Raw genomic sequence first — 19390 nt, forward strand, 5'->3', positions numbered from 1 at the left:
GCCACCATTGCTGTAGGATCCATCCATATTAGCAATCCTTTCATATTGATATCATAGTTGGAGCTGGTAATGTCTCCTCTTCTCTTAGGCACTTGTCTCTTATGAATCATGACTTCACTCTTGAGTTGTTTTATTTATCTTCAGTTTTCACATCATTGATATTGATCGTACTTATTATGTCTTTAGCTGCTTGACTATGGAAAACTGGTGACAATTCAGCAGATTTGCTAAGGCTAACAATGGATTCACATTTTGACAAAATTCTTGAGATCACGAGATCCATACAAATTCTGCGAAGAAGGAAATTCCGATTTTCCATACAAATTTTGTGATGATGAGAAATGGTCCGCGGAATATATTTACTAAGTATCAAATTATTTTCGTTTAGTAGATCTCTAGATGATAAATTGTCTGATGAATAATTATTGGATGTGTATATGTTATTGGAAACACCGAGAAAACTGGTTGATGCATTCGAGGGATAGTTGGAATTATTTATTGCATTGCGACTGTATTGTTGTGCGTATGAGTAAGGTCGTTGCTGGTTCGAGGATGATATTGATGTTAAATCATTTTCAAAAACAGACTTAGGACGATTTGTTTCTTCTTCCATAACCTAAACAAAAATGGTTTTCTCGAATTATGTAACATACATTAATTAAAATCATAATTCATAATGTAAATGATTTGTAATTTTTTTTTCAAATAAAAGCAAATATTAATTTTGATCATTTTATTAGAGATGCCTTGAATTTTACTTACATGATCCAAATTACTTGTGTAATTCCATGATTGAGTTTTTTCATTTCGATCTCGGTGTCTTCGTTCACTTTCTCGTTTTACGATCCGCACAGTTTTTACTTCCGATCTCTCCTGAGAATTTGCATTCAGGGCTCCTATAATAATTTAATTGAACCATAATAAATATAAGCATAAAATATTTTATCACAAAATAATTCTGAATCAGTCGCTTACCCAAAGCTTTGTTTTCAGAACCACTATCTTCATCATCCTCCACATTTCTACTCTCAACATTTAAATTGCAGCCATTATTTGACGTTGTATTGTTTATCATGTTCTTGTATAAATTATTTTTTGTTTGTTCATCGCTTTCGATATTGATACCATGTTCCAATGTAATCATCAAATCTAGGTCCGTTTCTAGCCATGTAGCTTGAGGCCGCTTCTTTATAGATGCATTTGCTAAAAAAAAATATTACAAAAAAAGTATAAAAACATTTAAATCTTTGATTTTTTGTAAATTTAAACATATACGTAAGAAGGTTATTAATTTCGAATTAATTTGGAAAATTGCTTAGTTTTATTAGAGCTTGTATAGTTGTATATTTTAATTAAAAGTGATCCTAATTGCTATTGCTTGGGTGAAGTGACTAGGGTGGATGCTGAGCACGCCATTATGGAGTGCAAAAAATGGGTAAAGGGTAGGCAAGAACTATGAAGGGAGATAGTAAGGAGAAAAATCTCCCTCCCAATCAATTTTATAACATTATTGACTATCAAGATCATGAAAAAGAAAGGAAACTGGATCGGACCTATATTGCAAAATAAGTGACTGCTGTAGGACGTCGTCGAACGTAAAATAGAAAGACTAAAAGGACTAGGAAGAAAACGAATGCAGATGATTGATGATTTACGCGAGAAAAAAAATACAAAGAACTGAAAGCTGAAGCACAGAATCGAAAAGCATGAAAGTAGAAAATTGGAAATACGAATAATATAATAATATGAAGAAAGAGAAAAGGAATCATTGTTTTGTGAAGCTCTCCTTCGGGCAGAACAGTACTTATTATTATGTGATTAATACAACAAACATACTCACATGTTAAAGTCTGTTTAGGCAAGACATCTCTATCAACATATTGTGATCTATCTGTCAACTCACGTACAGCTAAACTCAATTCTTGTCTCTGTCTTTGGATGTCACCGACTACTTCTTGCACACGCCTTAGTTCTAAAATTATATTATTAGTGTTATAAAGCACACAAACTAACTCCTAAATCGTACATTTTACACAATATCAACTCCTAAACTCTAATCTTCAAAATATAACATTAGTTCTATTCTTGCAATGTGTAATTTTGTTGCAAAAATAAAATCGGCGTGAAGTCGAACTTTTGTGCTATTTGGAGGTAAAACTAGTTGCTCTGTGACTTTCAACTCATGCAAATACTCAAATTAAGGTAACTATTTGATTCAAAAATTGGTCCATAAAAATATTATATAATATTCATTTTTTATATTATATAATATAAGTTTTATAGAATATTATAAAGTAATCAGTAAGTACTAACCGATTCAAGTAAGGCTGTTGCTCCTCCAGCATAGGGCACACTATCAGTTTGATTGTTGCTAGTTCCATTAGTGTTGCTATTCATGTTACCCATAAACAATAGTTGCTGTTGAGAACCGTTATTGGTTTTGGATTCTTGAAATCTGTGAGTCATTACTCGTAACTCATCTTCAGCTCTTGAGTTCGCGGACAACGTATTTTCTAATTTCTGACACAAAAAGTAACAGTTAAAGTTTTTATGTTAAAGTTACACTAAAATTATTAGCAACTAATTTATCTAAAAATTTGAACTGAAAATTAACTAATCTCATCTAAAAATTAAAAAATAGGCTATCAGTATCATCATTTAACTAGTTAACTGTGATTGATAAATATACTTGTCATGACTCGATTCTGACGAGCGCGACACACTTAACTCGTTAATAAACATAAAGGTTTAACTATAGCAACTATTTAAAATATAGATATCAAAATTTTTCTCCACTGTTACCTTGGAATTATTCACTAAGAGCTCCCGAACTTTAGTCAGTTCTCGTTCCAAAGCCCTCTCTTGTTCCCTGGCTTTTTCCAGCAACTCGGCTCTCCCAGCAGCAGAATTCATAGTACTATGAGTCTGCTTCAATTGTTGACCCTGCTGCATACGTGTCTTTAAGCTTGCCAAAGCCCCTCGAAGCGATTCTTCATCTTTGCGTAGTCCTTGTAAAGTATTTGATTGCTCGCGAAGTTGGTCGCTATACTCTTGAAGTTGCCGCATTTTATTCTAGTAAAAAAACAGGTATAAGAGGCATTTTCCTTTAAAAAAGTGACATAAATTTCCCAACATGTGTAAATAATCGACTTAGACAATGAGATATCAATATATTAATTTATGAGTGATTTGTAAGCATACAGAATTGCCGTAGAAACTATTGCAAAGTTTTGCAATATTTAGTATGTAATTCTTTTTAATAATTTGTTAAAAATTGCAAAATTATTACTAATTAATTTTTATAAGGCCAATTTATAAATAAACATTACAGTTGGGTTATACTCACATCCTTATCACTATTTCTCTGAGTTCAGGCATGAAAATAATAATAATATCATAATAAAATGCATTAATATTATATTGATATATACTAGGATATTATATAAGGCCGGTTCTCCCTTGAATGCGACGAATGCGAAAAATGCGGGCGCACACCTTAGGGACGCCAAAACAAGATTCGGATATAAAATTTGTAATATAGTTTTTTTTTTTTTCAATATCAAGAAATATATAATTCTTCTGCATGTTTCACTAATCGCTAATTTAAACGCTTAAACGCTAGAAATTTAAGCTAGAAAAAAAAAGCATGTAGGTGCCGAAGAAATTTCAAATTATTTCAAGTTAATTTCAAAAACGAGTTTTCAAATAGCTCTATATCTATATCTATAATATTTTCTTTGGTAATACAAATATTACTAACTTGGCAATTGCTGCTCATCCACGTTAGCACTATCCCAATATTTTTGTTCTTCTTTCATCAGCCTTCTTTCTCCAGCCTCTGATTAAACTCCAATTTATCATTCAAATAACCGCCATTATGTCGTTGGTTTGTCGGTTTAGCATTTCCTTTATAAAGAGCTCCCAGCTTGACCATATTGTCCACTAGATTGACCAAGGGTTTACCTTTCTCGTACTGCTTCTCCAGCTCGAGCAAATGGTGTTTTAGAGCGTTTATTTTTGCAAGTTTTCTTCACGCTGCTTGGAATCGTCGATCGATTTTCCGAGACGACTCTGTGAAAATCACATGTGATATGATTTGAACATGAGTAATTTGTTATTATTATAAAATATATAAAAAATAAATTGGTACATCAGTGTTAGTCAACCAAATAATTATTTTGCTCAGCAGCTACTGGCCCAGTTTCGGGTTATTGAGGTGGTTATGGAAAAACTGGTACAATAAAATTAGGAATCATTAGTATACCCTAGTTCTTGCAAATAAAATGCAGTGATTAAGACGTAAAATGTGATTCTAAACAACCTGGTGTTAATAATTAATACGTCTAGAGTATTCTTACAGCGTAAGAACTATATAAAATAATGAGATGATATCAAATACATAAATATTAGAAGTGTTATATATTAGTTTGCTCTGAATCATTTATGTTGCTTGTCAATTTAATTTTTTTTATATCAAAAATATAAGTTGATTAATCTCCATACTACAAGCGTGTTGCTAAGATGCAAAGTCATGTATTTCATATTAGATCCAAATAAATTATTTATAATCATGTTCATTTAATAAATATGCCAAAAAACGTTAAGCTTTTGGCTTCATTTATCAGCAAAAATATTTAATTTAACCCGCTCGCTACGACCGTCGCCAATAGGCGACATCTGCTTGACAACCTTTTTTAGGATTTAAAATAAATTTTAATTTGTTTTGTGATTTTTAGTTTTTTTTCAAGTGCAATTTTCAAATACATTTTATGTGAACAAAATATGTTGTGTTTTTCGCTCATACAGCAATATCACCCCCGTGTCAAACCTTCTCGTAGCGAAAGGATTAAAAGATATTATTTATCACATTTATTGATCTAAGTAAAAAATACTTATAAAAGCTTATTCTATTAGTGTGTGAGTTGCTCCAAAATACCATTCACCAGAAGCAATAACCTATATGAAGAATTTCTGAAACCTGATATTGATGTATTTTACTGCAACACTGCTCGACCGCTCTTGCTGTTGCTGCATTTTGTCTCCTCAATTGAATCAACAGAAGAACTAATTCCTCATGTGTACGCCCCAACAAATCACCAGCAGATACATTTAAATGCTAATACAAATGACGTAATTACTAAACATAAATGTCATTGTTATCTATGTTACAAAAAAAAATAAAACTGACAAAATGTGATCATTATATAATTGTAATCATAGCGCTATTCAAAACTTGCACGATGGCATCATTTAAAAATACTCACCCTATTTATCTGGTCCCGATCAATAAAGTTGAGATCATCGACTTGACTTCCTGATCTTCTCAGTCTCGACCAATCTTCGCCAGTTCTGCTCAAATAATTACTATCATACTCTCCATGATTTGTGCCCAATAAATTATCCCTGGAACCATATTCTGCGTCTACAAACATTTCCCTGGAACCATATTCGGCGTCGTAGTCCCTTATTAATCCCTGTTTACTACCGTACCTGTCTTGATCTTCCTTGTACATAAATTTACCACTATTTGGATCTGAGTTTATCAGATCGCTGTCATATAAATTTCTCGAATAATATTTGTCGTAATCAGTTTTTGTTGTTGAATATTCATTTCCATTAAGTTTTTGTGTATATTTATCCGTTTGTAATAAAGTTTCTTGACTTAGTCTTAATCTAGGGCTGACCGCACGCATTGGTAGCGTTGATGCTTTTGGGTATACCCCTAATTTGTTGGTGAGAGACGCTGAAAATAGAAATTCAAGTAAATGAGATATGATAATGATCTTCAATAGCAGGACTGACAGCAGTTATGTCAATATAAACTAAGAAAATAAGAGCCATCAAATACTGTTTTTAAAATGGCTATAAGACTAGTTTTGTGCAATGCATCGAGATCAGAACCGTTATGTTCAATTCCTAGATTATGTCCAAAAGTTCATAAGTATTTGTAAAAATACAATACTCACAACAATATAGCATAAATTTCATTATAAAATAACTTTGGAAAATAAGAATTATGACCAAAAATAAAAACATAATCGCCGACAATCAAATTAATATATATTTTTGGCTTAGCGTTACCACTCTGAGAACAAAATAATTATCACAATGTTTAGTATCTTCAGAAACGAGAAAAATAATAAATTTAAGTGAAATATTTTTAAAGAATTGTGCGGAAATGTGTTCTTACCTTTTGTGTAAAACGTGCATTTGATGCTTACAATATGACCTGAACTAAACATGCACATTTTCATATAATTCATCAAGAAAAATAGTCAATACTGAAATGACTTTACAATATAATGATTACAGTTTTATATACACATGAAACTATGGATTTATTTGTATTTACACAAAATTCTTTGGAAAATATAAAAATATACAAAAGACAAATGTGAATGAATACACAATAATGAATCATGAATATGATTTTTGCTGCAACAAAAAAAAACTTTTGTAACGTCTAATATAGTTGTAAATGTTATAGTATTAGACAATCAAACTCTTGCATTTTGCCATATCGCTTGAGGGTCGATACTGTGTTTTAAATATATAAAAACCGTCATTTTAAACATTCGACAATTTTAAATAAAGTTCTTATAACATTACAACGATAATAAACGTTTAACTTATATTAGAAATGGTCTTAATTATTTTAAAAAAAAGTAAACTGAAAACATAATAACCTACCCTAACCTTCAAGGAGCCCATCCGGTGATAACTGTGTTTCACCTTTCCGTTCCGCCAAAGCCACCGATTTATCATCGGACGCGCCGCCGCCAATTGTATTACCGCCAGTTTTGGACGCCCCAATAGCGTCATTCTTCACTAAACCACTCGACATCCAATCCCATTGCCTCAATTTCTCTCTATCTACATAATCAAAGCTTTTTAAATTGTTATGACGGTTTTGTAAAGTTTCATAAACTCCATCATCGCTAACGTTGTTAACAGCAAGTTGGACATACTCGTCCTCAATAACACCTGAGGAACACCTAGTCCTTTTGTTTCTGCTTGTAGCTAAGCTATCATTGACATAAGTAACTCCTCGAGATAATCTCGACTTTGTTTTATTTTGCTTTGAGTCCTTTTGATCGACAAGTCCGTCAAGATCGTCCAAAGATCTAGCGTGTCTTACACTGACGCGTCTTAAACTTTCCCGTCTCAAACTTTCCCTCCATATAGCATCCTCTTCCCAAGGAACATCTCCTTCGTCTTGAGGTTGTATTAAATTTTCCCTGCCTACGCTTTGTAACAACATATCCACTATTGAGGATGAAGTTTGAAACGAATCTACAGTATGCAAATGAAACCCTTGATCATGTGCTTGTACTACGCACTTATCGTGCTTTAAAAACAAACTCGTAGAATCTTCTTTAGCAGATTTAATGCGTTTTAAAGTATCACTTTCGTAAATATTGCGTTTGTCAACGTTGTCATGTTTGTTTAAAAATTCCATTGAAGCGCATCTACTTTCTTCCATAAGATGATCGCTTGTAGAACATTCTATTTGTTTACTCTTATCGCTATGAGGCGACGCCACATCTTGATTGGAACTCATCCTAGAAGCAATATCGGAATAATAATATGGAGCAGATTGTTCTGAAATATTACTATTATTTCGGCTATGTAAAGGTGTTGCTTGTTGCAAATCCAAATGACTTAAAGACGATCTTACATCTGTTTCACAATCAGTTCTATCTCTATCACCGCAGTTTGCATCATGTAGAGATAAATTCTTTTCTCTCAAAGATACCACATGACTCTTAGAGTTCGTATCATCTCTTTCCTCTAGAGAGTCATAAAAGACCCCTTGACTATTTGTAGAGAGATCTGTATTTCTAATTTCTAAGTTTTCATAATACTGCTCATCAGGTACTTGTGCTATACTTTGTTCGTTATCACGCCACCCAAACGGTGCTGGATACATTTCTTTTCCATACATAAACTCATTATTTTGAAGATCCTTCAGATATTGATCCAGGTCTACAGATTCTATAATTTCATCAAATGTACTGTGGATGGACGTGATCTCACTAACATTTTCTTCGCTTAAGGGTCTTCGTTTTAGTCTATTAGCTTCATGATCTGAACCTACAGCATCGTCTGTATCGCTTGTAGTTCTGGAATCATCATGCTTCTTAACGCCTTCTATATATAACTTGTTGTCCACACTATAACGACTTAGGCAAGTGTAGTCAATGTCTCCGCTGCTCCATTTCAATTTATTACTAACCATAGGCTCCTGCAAACTGCTTCGACTAGTTTTGTGAGATTGTTTTGAATGCAAATCTGCGTCAGAGCAATATTCTCTACTCAAATTTATACTGGAGTTTGAGCTCAAATCCTCATTTGGTGGTAGAGATTTAGGAATAGGAGGTGGTGATACTATTTCGCTATCAGAACTATCTGGAAATTCATTTTGGGATACGCCTAAATAATATGAGGCTGGTCTAAAAGTATCGGATAAGCTGAATCTAGGATGGCATGGCGTATCTAGGCTATCTAAATCTCTGGATGCCTCATCATCCGCGTCGGAACTATCTGAGAGAATAGTATTTTGATGTGAAGCTTTGAGAATATCGGGTAATTCCCCGCGCGTCTTGAAATATTCATTATTATGCTTTTTGATAGTTTTAATATCATGATATTTTTTCACTTGAACTTTTTTAGTAGTTTTGGAGTTCTTAATAATTTCCGGTTTCTTTTCGCCAGTTTTTAATTGACATAATTCCATATAGACTGGTTCAAGTTTACTTGTTGCTACCATCATTTCGTAAGGTGTATCACCGAAACTATTATCACGGTCTAAAGAGCCATATAGGGTAGAGCTATTACTCAAACCTTGTGTCATTTCAACATAAGGACTTTCCTCAGTATCTGACAAAGCTAAATTTTTCAAACTTTCTGTTAGCTGTGTGGACTCTGTACTTTTCCTGGGACTCATTGGTAAATAATGATCCTCAGCCATTACAGGAGTAAGACAATGTACGTCATCTTGCTTCTCTAGAGATCCATCACCAGTTGGTGTAACGTCTGTATCATTTCCTAAAATTTCATCGATATCTCCGTCAGTGTATGTGGTTTCATTTTGATCATCTTCCACGTCTTTACTTTGTACATTATTTGATAAATCAAAGCTGCCGCTTTGCATCTTCAGTAATGTAGAAATGCTTTCATCTTGAACATTAAGTGTTATTAGTGAAGTAGTCTTTGTATCAAACTCTGCCGCATTTGATTTCTTAGACATACGGCTATTTTGCGTGTACACAGGAACGTAGTGAATGTTTAATGCTTTATTTTGGTTAACTTCTTGTTTTGGTAATTTTTTTAATTCATGGCTTTTACGCGGCGTTTGCCCGGTGGCGAATTGTAATTCTTTATTAGTATTAAAGACATCATCAGGGTATACGTGTGATTTGCCATCAGTTACTGAAATGCTACTCTTATCTGATGCATAAGAATTAGTTCGAGACGGCGGCTTATCGCCGGAAACGCCGTCACGGGAAGTTCTTGGCGGTAAGTTATCGCTACTACGCCTTTTGGCCGAAACTACAGATTCATCGAATAATCTACAACGCGATGCAACAGTTTCGTTATTATTATCTGATTTGGTATCGTTCGTTAACGCTTTGCCGGTGCCGCAGCAAGCGGTACACAACGGTCCGGCGGCGTTTGAATCGACGCAAACCGTACAAGACGGCGACGGCGACGGCGGCGGCGGATGTTCGGAAACGCTTCCGAACTTTTTCAATGGAGTTTTTAGGTGCGTCTCGGCTGGCGGTTTATTGGCGGCGCGCGATCTATTATCGCCCGGTGGCTTCGGCGGTTTATTATTTGTTGAAGTAGATTGGTGGTGATTTGTGCTAGTGGTGGTGGTAGTGAGGGGACTACTCGTGCTTCCTGCCTGCCATCCATCTGATCCAAACAGTTTTTATTTTGTGATTTTAGTTTTATACACCAGAATAGAAGGAAGGAAATCGCGACGTCGTCAAATCAATCACAGATTAAAATTTTTGTATCATATATTATGTTTATTCGTCAAGCTAATGCAGAAAAAAATAATTTGGCTACTTAGCATCACATGATTATCGCTATCGTAAAAAATAATTGTGTATTCAATAGCTTCTTGTCACGTTACAAAATACCTATTTTTGAATGATATAAGATGTTTATAGAAGTTTTAGGTTAGCCAAATTATCTCATTACAATTATATTATTAACGAATCTACATAATATTATAAACACATCTTCTAATAAGCAATTGTTTGAAAACATTGCAAGATCCCTGTCTATTAAACCAATTTTATTTCTATATATACAATCGTTTTTTGAAGTCATGTTTTGGTTGAAACAATCTGTTTAGAAAAATTTGATATTTGAATGCAAAGTACAACTATAGTTAAAAATAATAAAAAATACTTTAACATCAAAATGTACTAAAATGCTTGTTATAGCACCAGAATGAAAATTCAAACTCAAAATAAACATATTCATAATATATAATGTTCTTTTGCTTCAAATAGTATAATGTACTGTTTTCAATCAAAATAGTTTTTGTTCTAAAAAGCAATAGAAATAAACCCAATAACTATTGCAATTACAAAATGCCAAAATAACAGTAAAATATATTCAAAAATCAAATGATCGAAATAAGGAATTAATACCTGAACCATATATTGATATAGTCGTTCTGGATAAAAAGGTCTGTTTAGGTTTTTTTTATTATTAATACTAATTTGCTGATAATTTTATAAATAATATGTATCTTTATAGGAATGTATGCATAATTAAAATATTTGATATATAAATCATGATTTTGAAAAACAACTAAACCAAATAACATTTTATTTTTTACCCATTATGACTAATAACTCTTGAATTAATTTCACACCAATAACCAGAACCAAGTTAATTGAAATGAATGCATGCATATTGTGGAATTAGAATTGTCTAGTGTAATTTGTGCGATGAGTGAACTAAAAACTAAAACATTTAAATTTATAATACATATTAAAAAATAATTGGTTAGTGTTTCACCAAATGACCCCAAAAAACATAAATAGTATTACTAAATCATTCGAGATTCCCAAGAAGCAGGCAGGAAGTGAGCCTAACACTATTTTTATTATCTTTAACTAATTGATATTATATATATATATATATATATATATATATATATATATGCACAAGGATACATTTACATACAACATTATCAATTTTACAATTATTTATAAATGTATATACAATAAACATATAATAATATTCATTATGCATACAATAAATCTATCAATAAATGAATTTTATATGGCAGTTAGGTAAAAGAATGTTGCTTTTAAAACAAAAATGTATTAGTTTTAATATATGAACAGCACCTAAAGTGCATTTATGCAAATCTGGCAATCGATTCAGTAGTTCAATTTAAAACATTCATTGATAATCTGTCACAACTGTTTAATAACAATAGCAAAAAGTTTATCATTTATGTAAAGTAATAATATAAATAACAGCCAAAAAAATAAAAAAAATGATAAAATCTACCATGAAATTAGACCTTTTAATGGATCAACTAAACATGTAAAACCTTTTGTAACTAACCTTCATCATCCGACGAATAACTGTTATAACTGCTTTGCCTTTGTTTCGTAGAATTCAATCCCCCATTACTATCTGAGATCATTGGAGCTGGTGACATTGTTCTATTGACATTACTTGAAGGGTTCATAGCAGTGGCAGAACCTGCATCAATCACTCCTGTAGTGCTGCGGCTGAGAGGTGCTTGCAGCATGCGCTGCTTCCACTCCAATAGACGTTTCATAGATTCTTCACGCTGTGGGTAATAAAAAAATGATAGCTATAATTTTGCCTGAAAATAAAATTATAAATATACATAAATTATATTCAAGATCTATTAATAAAAGCCTCAAACTAGTTAACTTCATGGCAATATTTTAGGTATCAAATCAAAGTAGTCAATAATTATATTTAGAGCTAAGGAAAAGCTATGAATTTTGCTGCATCCAAAGATAAAGGGTCCAAAGAGAGAAGTCATCTCTTGAACTAAAGCGCGAAATTAGTAAAAAAAATATGAGGATGGCAAGATGTATGAGGGTAATACATCATAGATATGTTTTGTGTTTAAATAGAAAGAGTTGATGAAGGGTTTAACTCCAGATAAATGCCTTATAATACTTTATAAGCAGCTATTCTGAGCTATACAAGTTTGTAGATAAAAACCATCCCAAAAGAGTTGTATCATTTCGAGCATGGGAGTCATTCAACAACGCATGTCTAACTCATTTCCGAAATATCATAAATGGACAGGAAAAAATAATAATTGAATTAATAAACAGTAAATTTAATTGTAATATTCGGTTCTGGAACAAATTAATAGTAGTTCAATGTATTTATACGGAAAAAATTGCTTCGAGATATTACCGATTCGACATCCGAGCGTGGTTGCGGAACGAATTAAACTCGTATGTCGGAATTCTACTATATAAACATAATGTTCAAAAATTTTATTAAAAGTAATCTAACCTGTTGCACCTTTTTGGCACCTTGCTCTAAAGGTTCATCCTGATCTTTGTTGTTACGGAATAACCTAGCACTCGCTGACCTGGCAAATTGGTTGGACCCTATAAAATAAAACAAAATATGAACGAACTTGAAAATGCAATATGCATTTATTAATAATGTAATGAATAATATACCATCTATATGCTGATCCCTGCCTTGTCTAGGCACACTGTAACTGTTCACAAAATCTCGATTTTGTGAATAATGAGACATTTCACGAATTTCTTCATCATAGTTCTGCACATCATTGCTAAGATGTATTGAATGTGACTTATTAGGTATTTCATTACCTAGAAAAAATAATGTTTATCAGGTATTTATAATAATTCCTATCTAACTAAAGGTCTACATTATTAATAATTAATTATCCAGAAATATATTATAAAAAAAACAAAATATGATAAATTTCTTATCAATACCCGCATTATTATCTTCATACATCCTCCCTCCCCCTAAAATTCTCTGCCTATTTGCTCCATCAATACCACCACTCTTTACAGCATCCACATAAAGCGCACTCTGTCGCATCATCTCTGCATAACTTTTTTCTGAGTAGTACATCTGGTCTCCAATGGGCATGTCAAGACTGCTCTTCGGCCTTTGCCTCATTAAACGATCTCTGGCACTGCGGTTACTACTACCGTAATCGCCTCCAGAGATAGCATTATTATTTACTGGAATGGAGTTCTGGTTGATGTTATGAGCTGAAGTAGCAGACATAGTTGAATTTTGATTAGAAGACGCTTTCGTTTCATACTCAAGGAAATCGGCGCTGTGAGGCCTTGGGATTACATTCCGTCTTGTTTGGTAAGGATTTTGGGATTGAGCATTTAATTGGCGTTTGTTTTGTTTATGACGCAATTGAACAGGAGCTGCTGACTAAAAATTATACATATCGCATTAATGATAGATTATTTTTTGGATTTTCAAAGATGAAATAAAAAAAGTATTCAAATTTATACATACCTGTTCATCATTATACCCATGAGGTAAAATAATGCCTCTCCTTTCAAGTTCGGCCCTGCTTTGGGGATTCAAATTACCAAGACCAGTTGAAGAAGTAGGTGAATTTGGTGCCGGACTCATAGGTCTTTTGTACCCATTATATAAATCTTCATAGTCACCAGCATTGCTGGGTGCGGACTGCTGCATTGCACTAGTTTCAGCATCTATTTGACATCCTGTTACAGCCATGGCATTGGCAGCATTTATTGATGCTGCATATTGCCTATAGATTAAAAAATGGTTTAGTCATCGACTTGCACAATAAAGCAAATGCCACAAATCAATGTAAATTATTGGTAATAAAACAACTTACTGTCTGGCATGCCTAGATCTACCGTAAGTATCAGGTGTTCTCCTTTCATTAGATTTTTGCACAGTTCTCAACTGAGAAGTTTGAGCTGCGTTTGTTACATTCTGTTGAGTATATTGTTCATATTCTTCATTGGGATTCTGGAATCTTCTTGGAGCTCTAATTATATTCTCAGTATTTTCAGGCATATAGGATGACTAGAAAAGGAATAGGATCACATTTATAAAACATTAATAAATGAAGGTGTAAAAAGTTTTATGCTAATCTATTAATTTTTAAAACTTTCAAGATAAAGGATCAATTCATAACTATTTTACCTCCATATCATAAGGTGACCTGAGCTCTCTAACAGGACCATGCCCTGGAGCAGGCATGGTTTTGCTATATGCATTTTGCCTCTGAGATGATAAGAAGGCTTGGTGTTGTTTCTGTGCATTATGATCCATTGTGTATGAGTGACTAAATCCTGGATGTAAATTGGAAACATTAGGTGCCATATTTTGTTGTTGTTGCAATAACCGTCCCTGTAATTGCTGCTGTGTCTCATAAATTGCATCAGAAGGTATTGGAGAACGAGCCATCTCCTGATGCATTCTCCTTGATTGGGGTCTAGCGCCATAGGCTGATTCATCATACCTAAAAGTTTTTATCAAACAGTTAATTCCAACCAATTTAATTCAAATAGAAATTATGATTTTCTTCATAGCAGCAAAATAATTAGCAAATTGTATAACTTAAAATAAATATATTATTATTGTCAAATTTATTCAAGTTCATATGTAGATAAATTATATGTATAATAGCAAAACGCGAGTTCGTACCGCAAAATGACTTTAAAGTCGAGAATACAAAATAAGCAAGTCGGTATTATGAAGAAAGCAAACATCTTCAGTAAGTTGAAATGTATTTTAAGTGGAAAATAACCCATTTGGGCACTGTTGTACGAAATGACAATGAACAATATTACTAGAACTACACTTTTCTGAATTGAGATCATAATTGTTATAACAAAAAAGAGACTAATAAAATTGAACTAATAGCCAATGCTAGGAATTTAAAAGAGGATTGTATTGAAAGTAAAAAATGATGTAAAGTTGCATATACTGAGTATTATTACCAATATAATTTTGTTAAAATTGGCATTATTTTTTTACCAAGAATAAAACTAATGATTTCCATTATATTCATTATAAGACATTATTTTTTCTCACCTTTCTTGACCGCCATGCACAGGTGAATAGCATTGGGGTTCATTAGGAGATCTCACCCTATGGGGTGCATTTGCATAAAGAGGTTGCTGTTGATTCAACATTTGCTGCTGTTGATTCAATATTTGTTGTTGTTGCTGTTGACTTATCATATGCTGTTGTTGCTGTTGATTCAATACCTGTGGTACAGGTGCACTAATTGCCTGCTGCTGAAGTGAAGTTGAAGTATCACTGTTAGATACTGATGGTTGCGATTGGTGCGAGCTTTCATCACTAAAAAATTAAAAAAAAAAATAGAAAAAAATTGAGAATAAAGTAATTTATATTTAAGGGTTTAATAAGCTTTATTCAAAATCTTCTTAATAATTATATAAAAAATGTATTGTATATTACGGTTGCTCATTATTAATAAATTTATCAATATATTTATACCATTGCATTGTGCATGCATCTCTTAAAGCTCGAACCCATAACGCCATAGCTTCAGGTGTATCAGCAGCCAGAACATAAGTTCTCATATTGGCATGCTCGCATTTGAAGGAGTTTCTGCGATGGTGCTTTTCATCAGGTGTACATATTGAAACAGTGTAAGATGGCAATAATATAGAGCCTAGAAGTTTCTCTTCTTCTTGTCCTGATTTGAAAAATAACACATCTGTGACTACCAATTATAAATTATTAAATGAATTAAATTATTTGCTTAACTAACCCTTGTAATAAAATAAACAGTAATCGGTCAAAACAAACCACCGCTTTCTCCATACTTTTAAGCCATCGCAACCTTGCTTGTGTAGCCATCCAGAAATTGTCACTACACTATCCATAGGTCTCCTGGCTATTGGACCTCTAACCATAATGCTATTTGAAGAAATACTACTTGTTATACTGCTAGCAATGCTTTTCGATCTTTGTGGTTGAGTAAGTGGTTGGTGATAAGGAGTTGAAGGCTGAGAACTTATTTGTTCATTTGATTGGCCTGAAGGCTGGTTAGATTGATAAAATGGATTTGAGTTAACAGGTTGATTACTTTGATTGACTTGGCTGTGTTGTAAGTTTACATTTCCTTGCTGATTATAATATTGCTGTTGTTGATTGTTAACAGTCGGACCTTGACTGTAAAGATTTCCCTGGCTATATTTCTGTGGACTATTCTGTGTCTGATTAGCGGGGCTGCTAGCATAGTTTGGTGCTCCAGGGCTGCCAATTGGACTAATAATCGATTGATCACCATTGTTAGGATGAGGTTGCACATACAAATTATGTTGTGCTTGTCTTGCAGTTTGAGCAGATGGTTTTGGGGGTACTTGAGGTGCTTGTTGTTGCGAAATGTTTATTGTTGGCACAGGGCTTTGCATTCGTTCTCGAGTTGCCACTGATGATGCATTAGGAGGTAAAACTTCTCGCCTGGAATTGCTCGCCGATATAGGAGGGGGTTGCATTACAGTAACAGGACTGCGAACGTTGTCTCTACAATTGTTGCTACCTAAAATATAAAAATAATTATATAAAACTTTCAATCGTTCGGTTTATATTAGAATTAATATTTGCATATTATTTTTATATACCAGTCACTTTCTGATTCTCTGATCCGTCAACCTTTCTGATACCAGGCGGCACAACCGGAGCGTTAGCATCATCGGTAGTTCGCCTAATAACTTGCCCATGATTTTCCTGATTATCTTGCCTTCTATTTGGCATAAAAATTTGATTGTCTTCTGCGCCTGTCCTCCTCATATAATTTAGTGCATTATTATCCTGCTGCATATTTTCCATTTGCCTTCTTTGATTAAAATCAATTTGTGCACTTCTAGGATATTGTTGATTATCTTGTTGGGCATTTTCCAAACCTGGTCTTCTATTATTTGGGTACATATTTTGTTGAGAATTGTCCACCCCTGGCACTCTCCTGTTAGACTGAGCAGAAAACATTGGATTTTCTTGTTGTGCGCCATCTGGTCTTCTATGATTTTGGGGAGGCATGTAATTTTGATTGTCAGAATGATGAGAATCTATTCCTGATGGTTTTCTAGCGCCAGGCGTAGAAACTGTGGATATTTACAAATTTACAAAATTTAGAAAGTCTAATTAAATAATTGCAAATTATAACAATCAATCGAATACTAACCATCGAATCCATCTTCGCCTTGCACTCTGTTGCCAACACCAGTCCCGCTATTACTAACCGGAGTTACGCTTACAACAACACTGGGAACTGGGCTGGCGCAGGCAATCGCTGGGTTACCAGAAGCGGCTGCTAAAGCCGCCTGTCTCGCTGCAAATGTGCGCTGCTGATTCAGTGCAGCACGTGCTTGACATTCTATTCTTTGCTGAGTTCTGGCCCTCTGAAGTTGGCGGTATTGCTCTTGAAGTAACAGCGGTTGTTGATGGGATCGAGATGAGATTGAGGAATTTGACGTTGAGTTAGGTAAGAGAGACTGCGTTGTAGGTGGCGGAGATAAAGGGGGCTGAGGGGGAAGAGCATTATGTTGAGAAAGATTGTGGTTGTGGTTATGTTGGTGATTTGGAAACTGTTGATACATCTGAAAATAAAAAATAACAACGTCATTATAAGCAATAACAATTGCATTTTTGAGCACCTGCAGAGTTGCATTAAACATGAACTTACCTGATGTTGATGAAATTGTTGCGACGGCGCTCTCATCATTGGTGCAGCTTGGTATGGATGCTGCTGCAGTTGTTGCTGTTGTTGATCATTTTCATGGTGATGATGATGCGGCTGCTGCTTTAGAAGTAGTGGAGCAGCGGCCATTGAACGCTCGTATTCTTCGTATCGACGTTCATATACATCCTGAATAACAAAGTCAGTCAAGTTAATTAATAAACTAAGCATAATACCTATATGTGTATCCTAAAATAATACCTGCGGATACTGCTGTAGCAGCGGCGTTTTGCACCCATCGCTATTGTTGTACGTCTGTGACGATATTTGTGGGAACAGTGGTGACCTCGGTCGATAATCGATTGCATTGGTTGGAGCGAGTTGGGGAGCAGACAGAGGGGCAAGGTGAGAATTTGCCTGCTGCAACTGCTGCAAGCGTCTGCTACTGTCCATCGCGCATCCGCCGGCAGCTGTACTCAGCGCGGGTGGGTCCAGCCTGGGAAATAGAAAATTCAGATAATCACATTTTTTTACAAAAAAAAAACTATAAGAATAGTTCGATTTACATTAGTCAAATATAGTATTATTAGTATTAATAGGAAAACCAAGCTGAAAAACCAGGAAACTTAGTATAAATCATTCCAGTTTTTCTTACAATTTTTTTTTGATATTTTAACTTGTGAAATAAATATAAATAGTTTTCCTATTTTTGTTAAATGAGTAATATTGTTATTGCATTAAAAAGCAAACAAACTTTTAATGTAATCCCAATTTTAAACTAATATAATTATAACTATGAGCGCAATCTAATCAAATTAAGTGCATACTAACAATAACAAAATAAAAACAACATCAATATGAATATTATGAGAATAAATTTACAACGATTTTAAAACAATAATTATAGTAAAATATCATGTACAAACTTTAACTGAAATTAAAATTCGCACGGTAAGTAGATGAATACAAAATGTTCAGAGTAAACAAACAGCGCTAGAGTACTTAGAGTACAGCACTAACAAAACGTGCAATTCTCAAAACAAACAACTGAAAACAAGTTTCTGTTTTGCAAACAAAATTCCATCTTACCAATCCCATAGCTGCCACAGGCACGTAAACATTTTCAAGTTTGCGAAACGCAAAAAATCCCAGCAGAATTATGATATTTTGTTTTTTGGATAATAGAAAAATTTGTTCCACAGAGTTATTATTAAGTTGTTAAGAAATGACATTTTTGTTAAGATGATGTAATTTGTGATTTTTGATTATAACTTATTATTTTGACTATAACAATTTTGTTTTTATATCAACTGAGTAATTTAGTCACAATGAGAATTTGTGCATGTGCTTTTAAAATTTTCTTTATATAATGTTTTTTATCAGTCACTAATTTTATATCCTCCTGAATGGACGACCATATGAACACTAAAATTATATTTATAGTTTTTAAAAAATTGGTTAGTCACATTTCACATTAATTCGTGTAAAATTGGTGAATATTTTCATTAAGAATAAGAAAAAGAAGATAGAAAGATAAGGTAGCAAAAGAAGAAATAGATAGTGAATGATCAATGATCAACTAAGAAATTAGTAAAAAAAAAGAAATAAAAAAAAACGAGAATCCACTTGTGCTATCTACAATACTATGAACCTAACATCATTCACGAT

The 19390-nt window shown here is 33.5% G+C and overlaps 1 protein-coding gene across 1 annotated transcript in view; it reads right to left on the reverse strand.

Annotated features, from left to right (window-relative positions):
* Positions 1 to 130: 130 nt before the first annotated feature.
* LOC113374659 overlaps positions 131 to 19390 on the reverse strand; it is a 137768-nt gene continuing 118508 nt past the window's right edge. Inside the window, 27 exon segments of the mRNA XM_026614635.1 lie at positions 131 to 616; positions 763 to 896; positions 976 to 1203; positions 1841 to 1972; positions 2313 to 2520; positions 2803 to 2917; positions 2948 to 3068; positions 3764 to 3832; positions 3835 to 4018; positions 4021 to 4071; positions 4979 to 5116; positions 5265 to 5743; positions 6697 to 9918; positions 11599 to 11830; positions 12541 to 12638; positions 12714 to 12869; positions 12999 to 13458; positions 13546 to 13807; positions 13898 to 14091; positions 14212 to 14530; positions 15106 to 15375; positions 15535 to 15736; positions 15812 to 16585; positions 16668 to 17147; positions 17228 to 17642; positions 17729 to 17911; positions 17984 to 18218. Of these exon segments, the coding sequence (XP_026470420.1) occupies positions 131 to 616; positions 763 to 896; positions 976 to 1203; positions 1841 to 1972; positions 2313 to 2520; positions 2803 to 2917; positions 2948 to 3068; positions 3764 to 3832; positions 3835 to 4018; positions 4021 to 4071; positions 4979 to 5116; positions 5265 to 5743; positions 6697 to 9918; positions 11599 to 11830; positions 12541 to 12638; positions 12714 to 12869; positions 12999 to 13458; positions 13546 to 13807; positions 13898 to 14091; positions 14212 to 14530; positions 15106 to 15375; positions 15535 to 15736; positions 15812 to 16585; positions 16668 to 17147; positions 17228 to 17642; positions 17729 to 17911; positions 17984 to 18175 (9804 nt within the window). The 5' untranslated portion in view covers positions 18176 to 18218.

This window comes from Ctenocephalides felis, unplaced genomic scaffold, assembly GCF_003426905.1.
Source record: "Ctenocephalides felis isolate EL2017-DRISC unplaced genomic scaffold, ASM342690v1 CF-g0.4_SCAFFOLD_01886, whole genome shotgun sequence".
NCBI classification, from domain to species: Eukaryota; Metazoa; Arthropoda; class Insecta; order Siphonaptera; family Pulicidae; genus Ctenocephalides; species Ctenocephalides felis.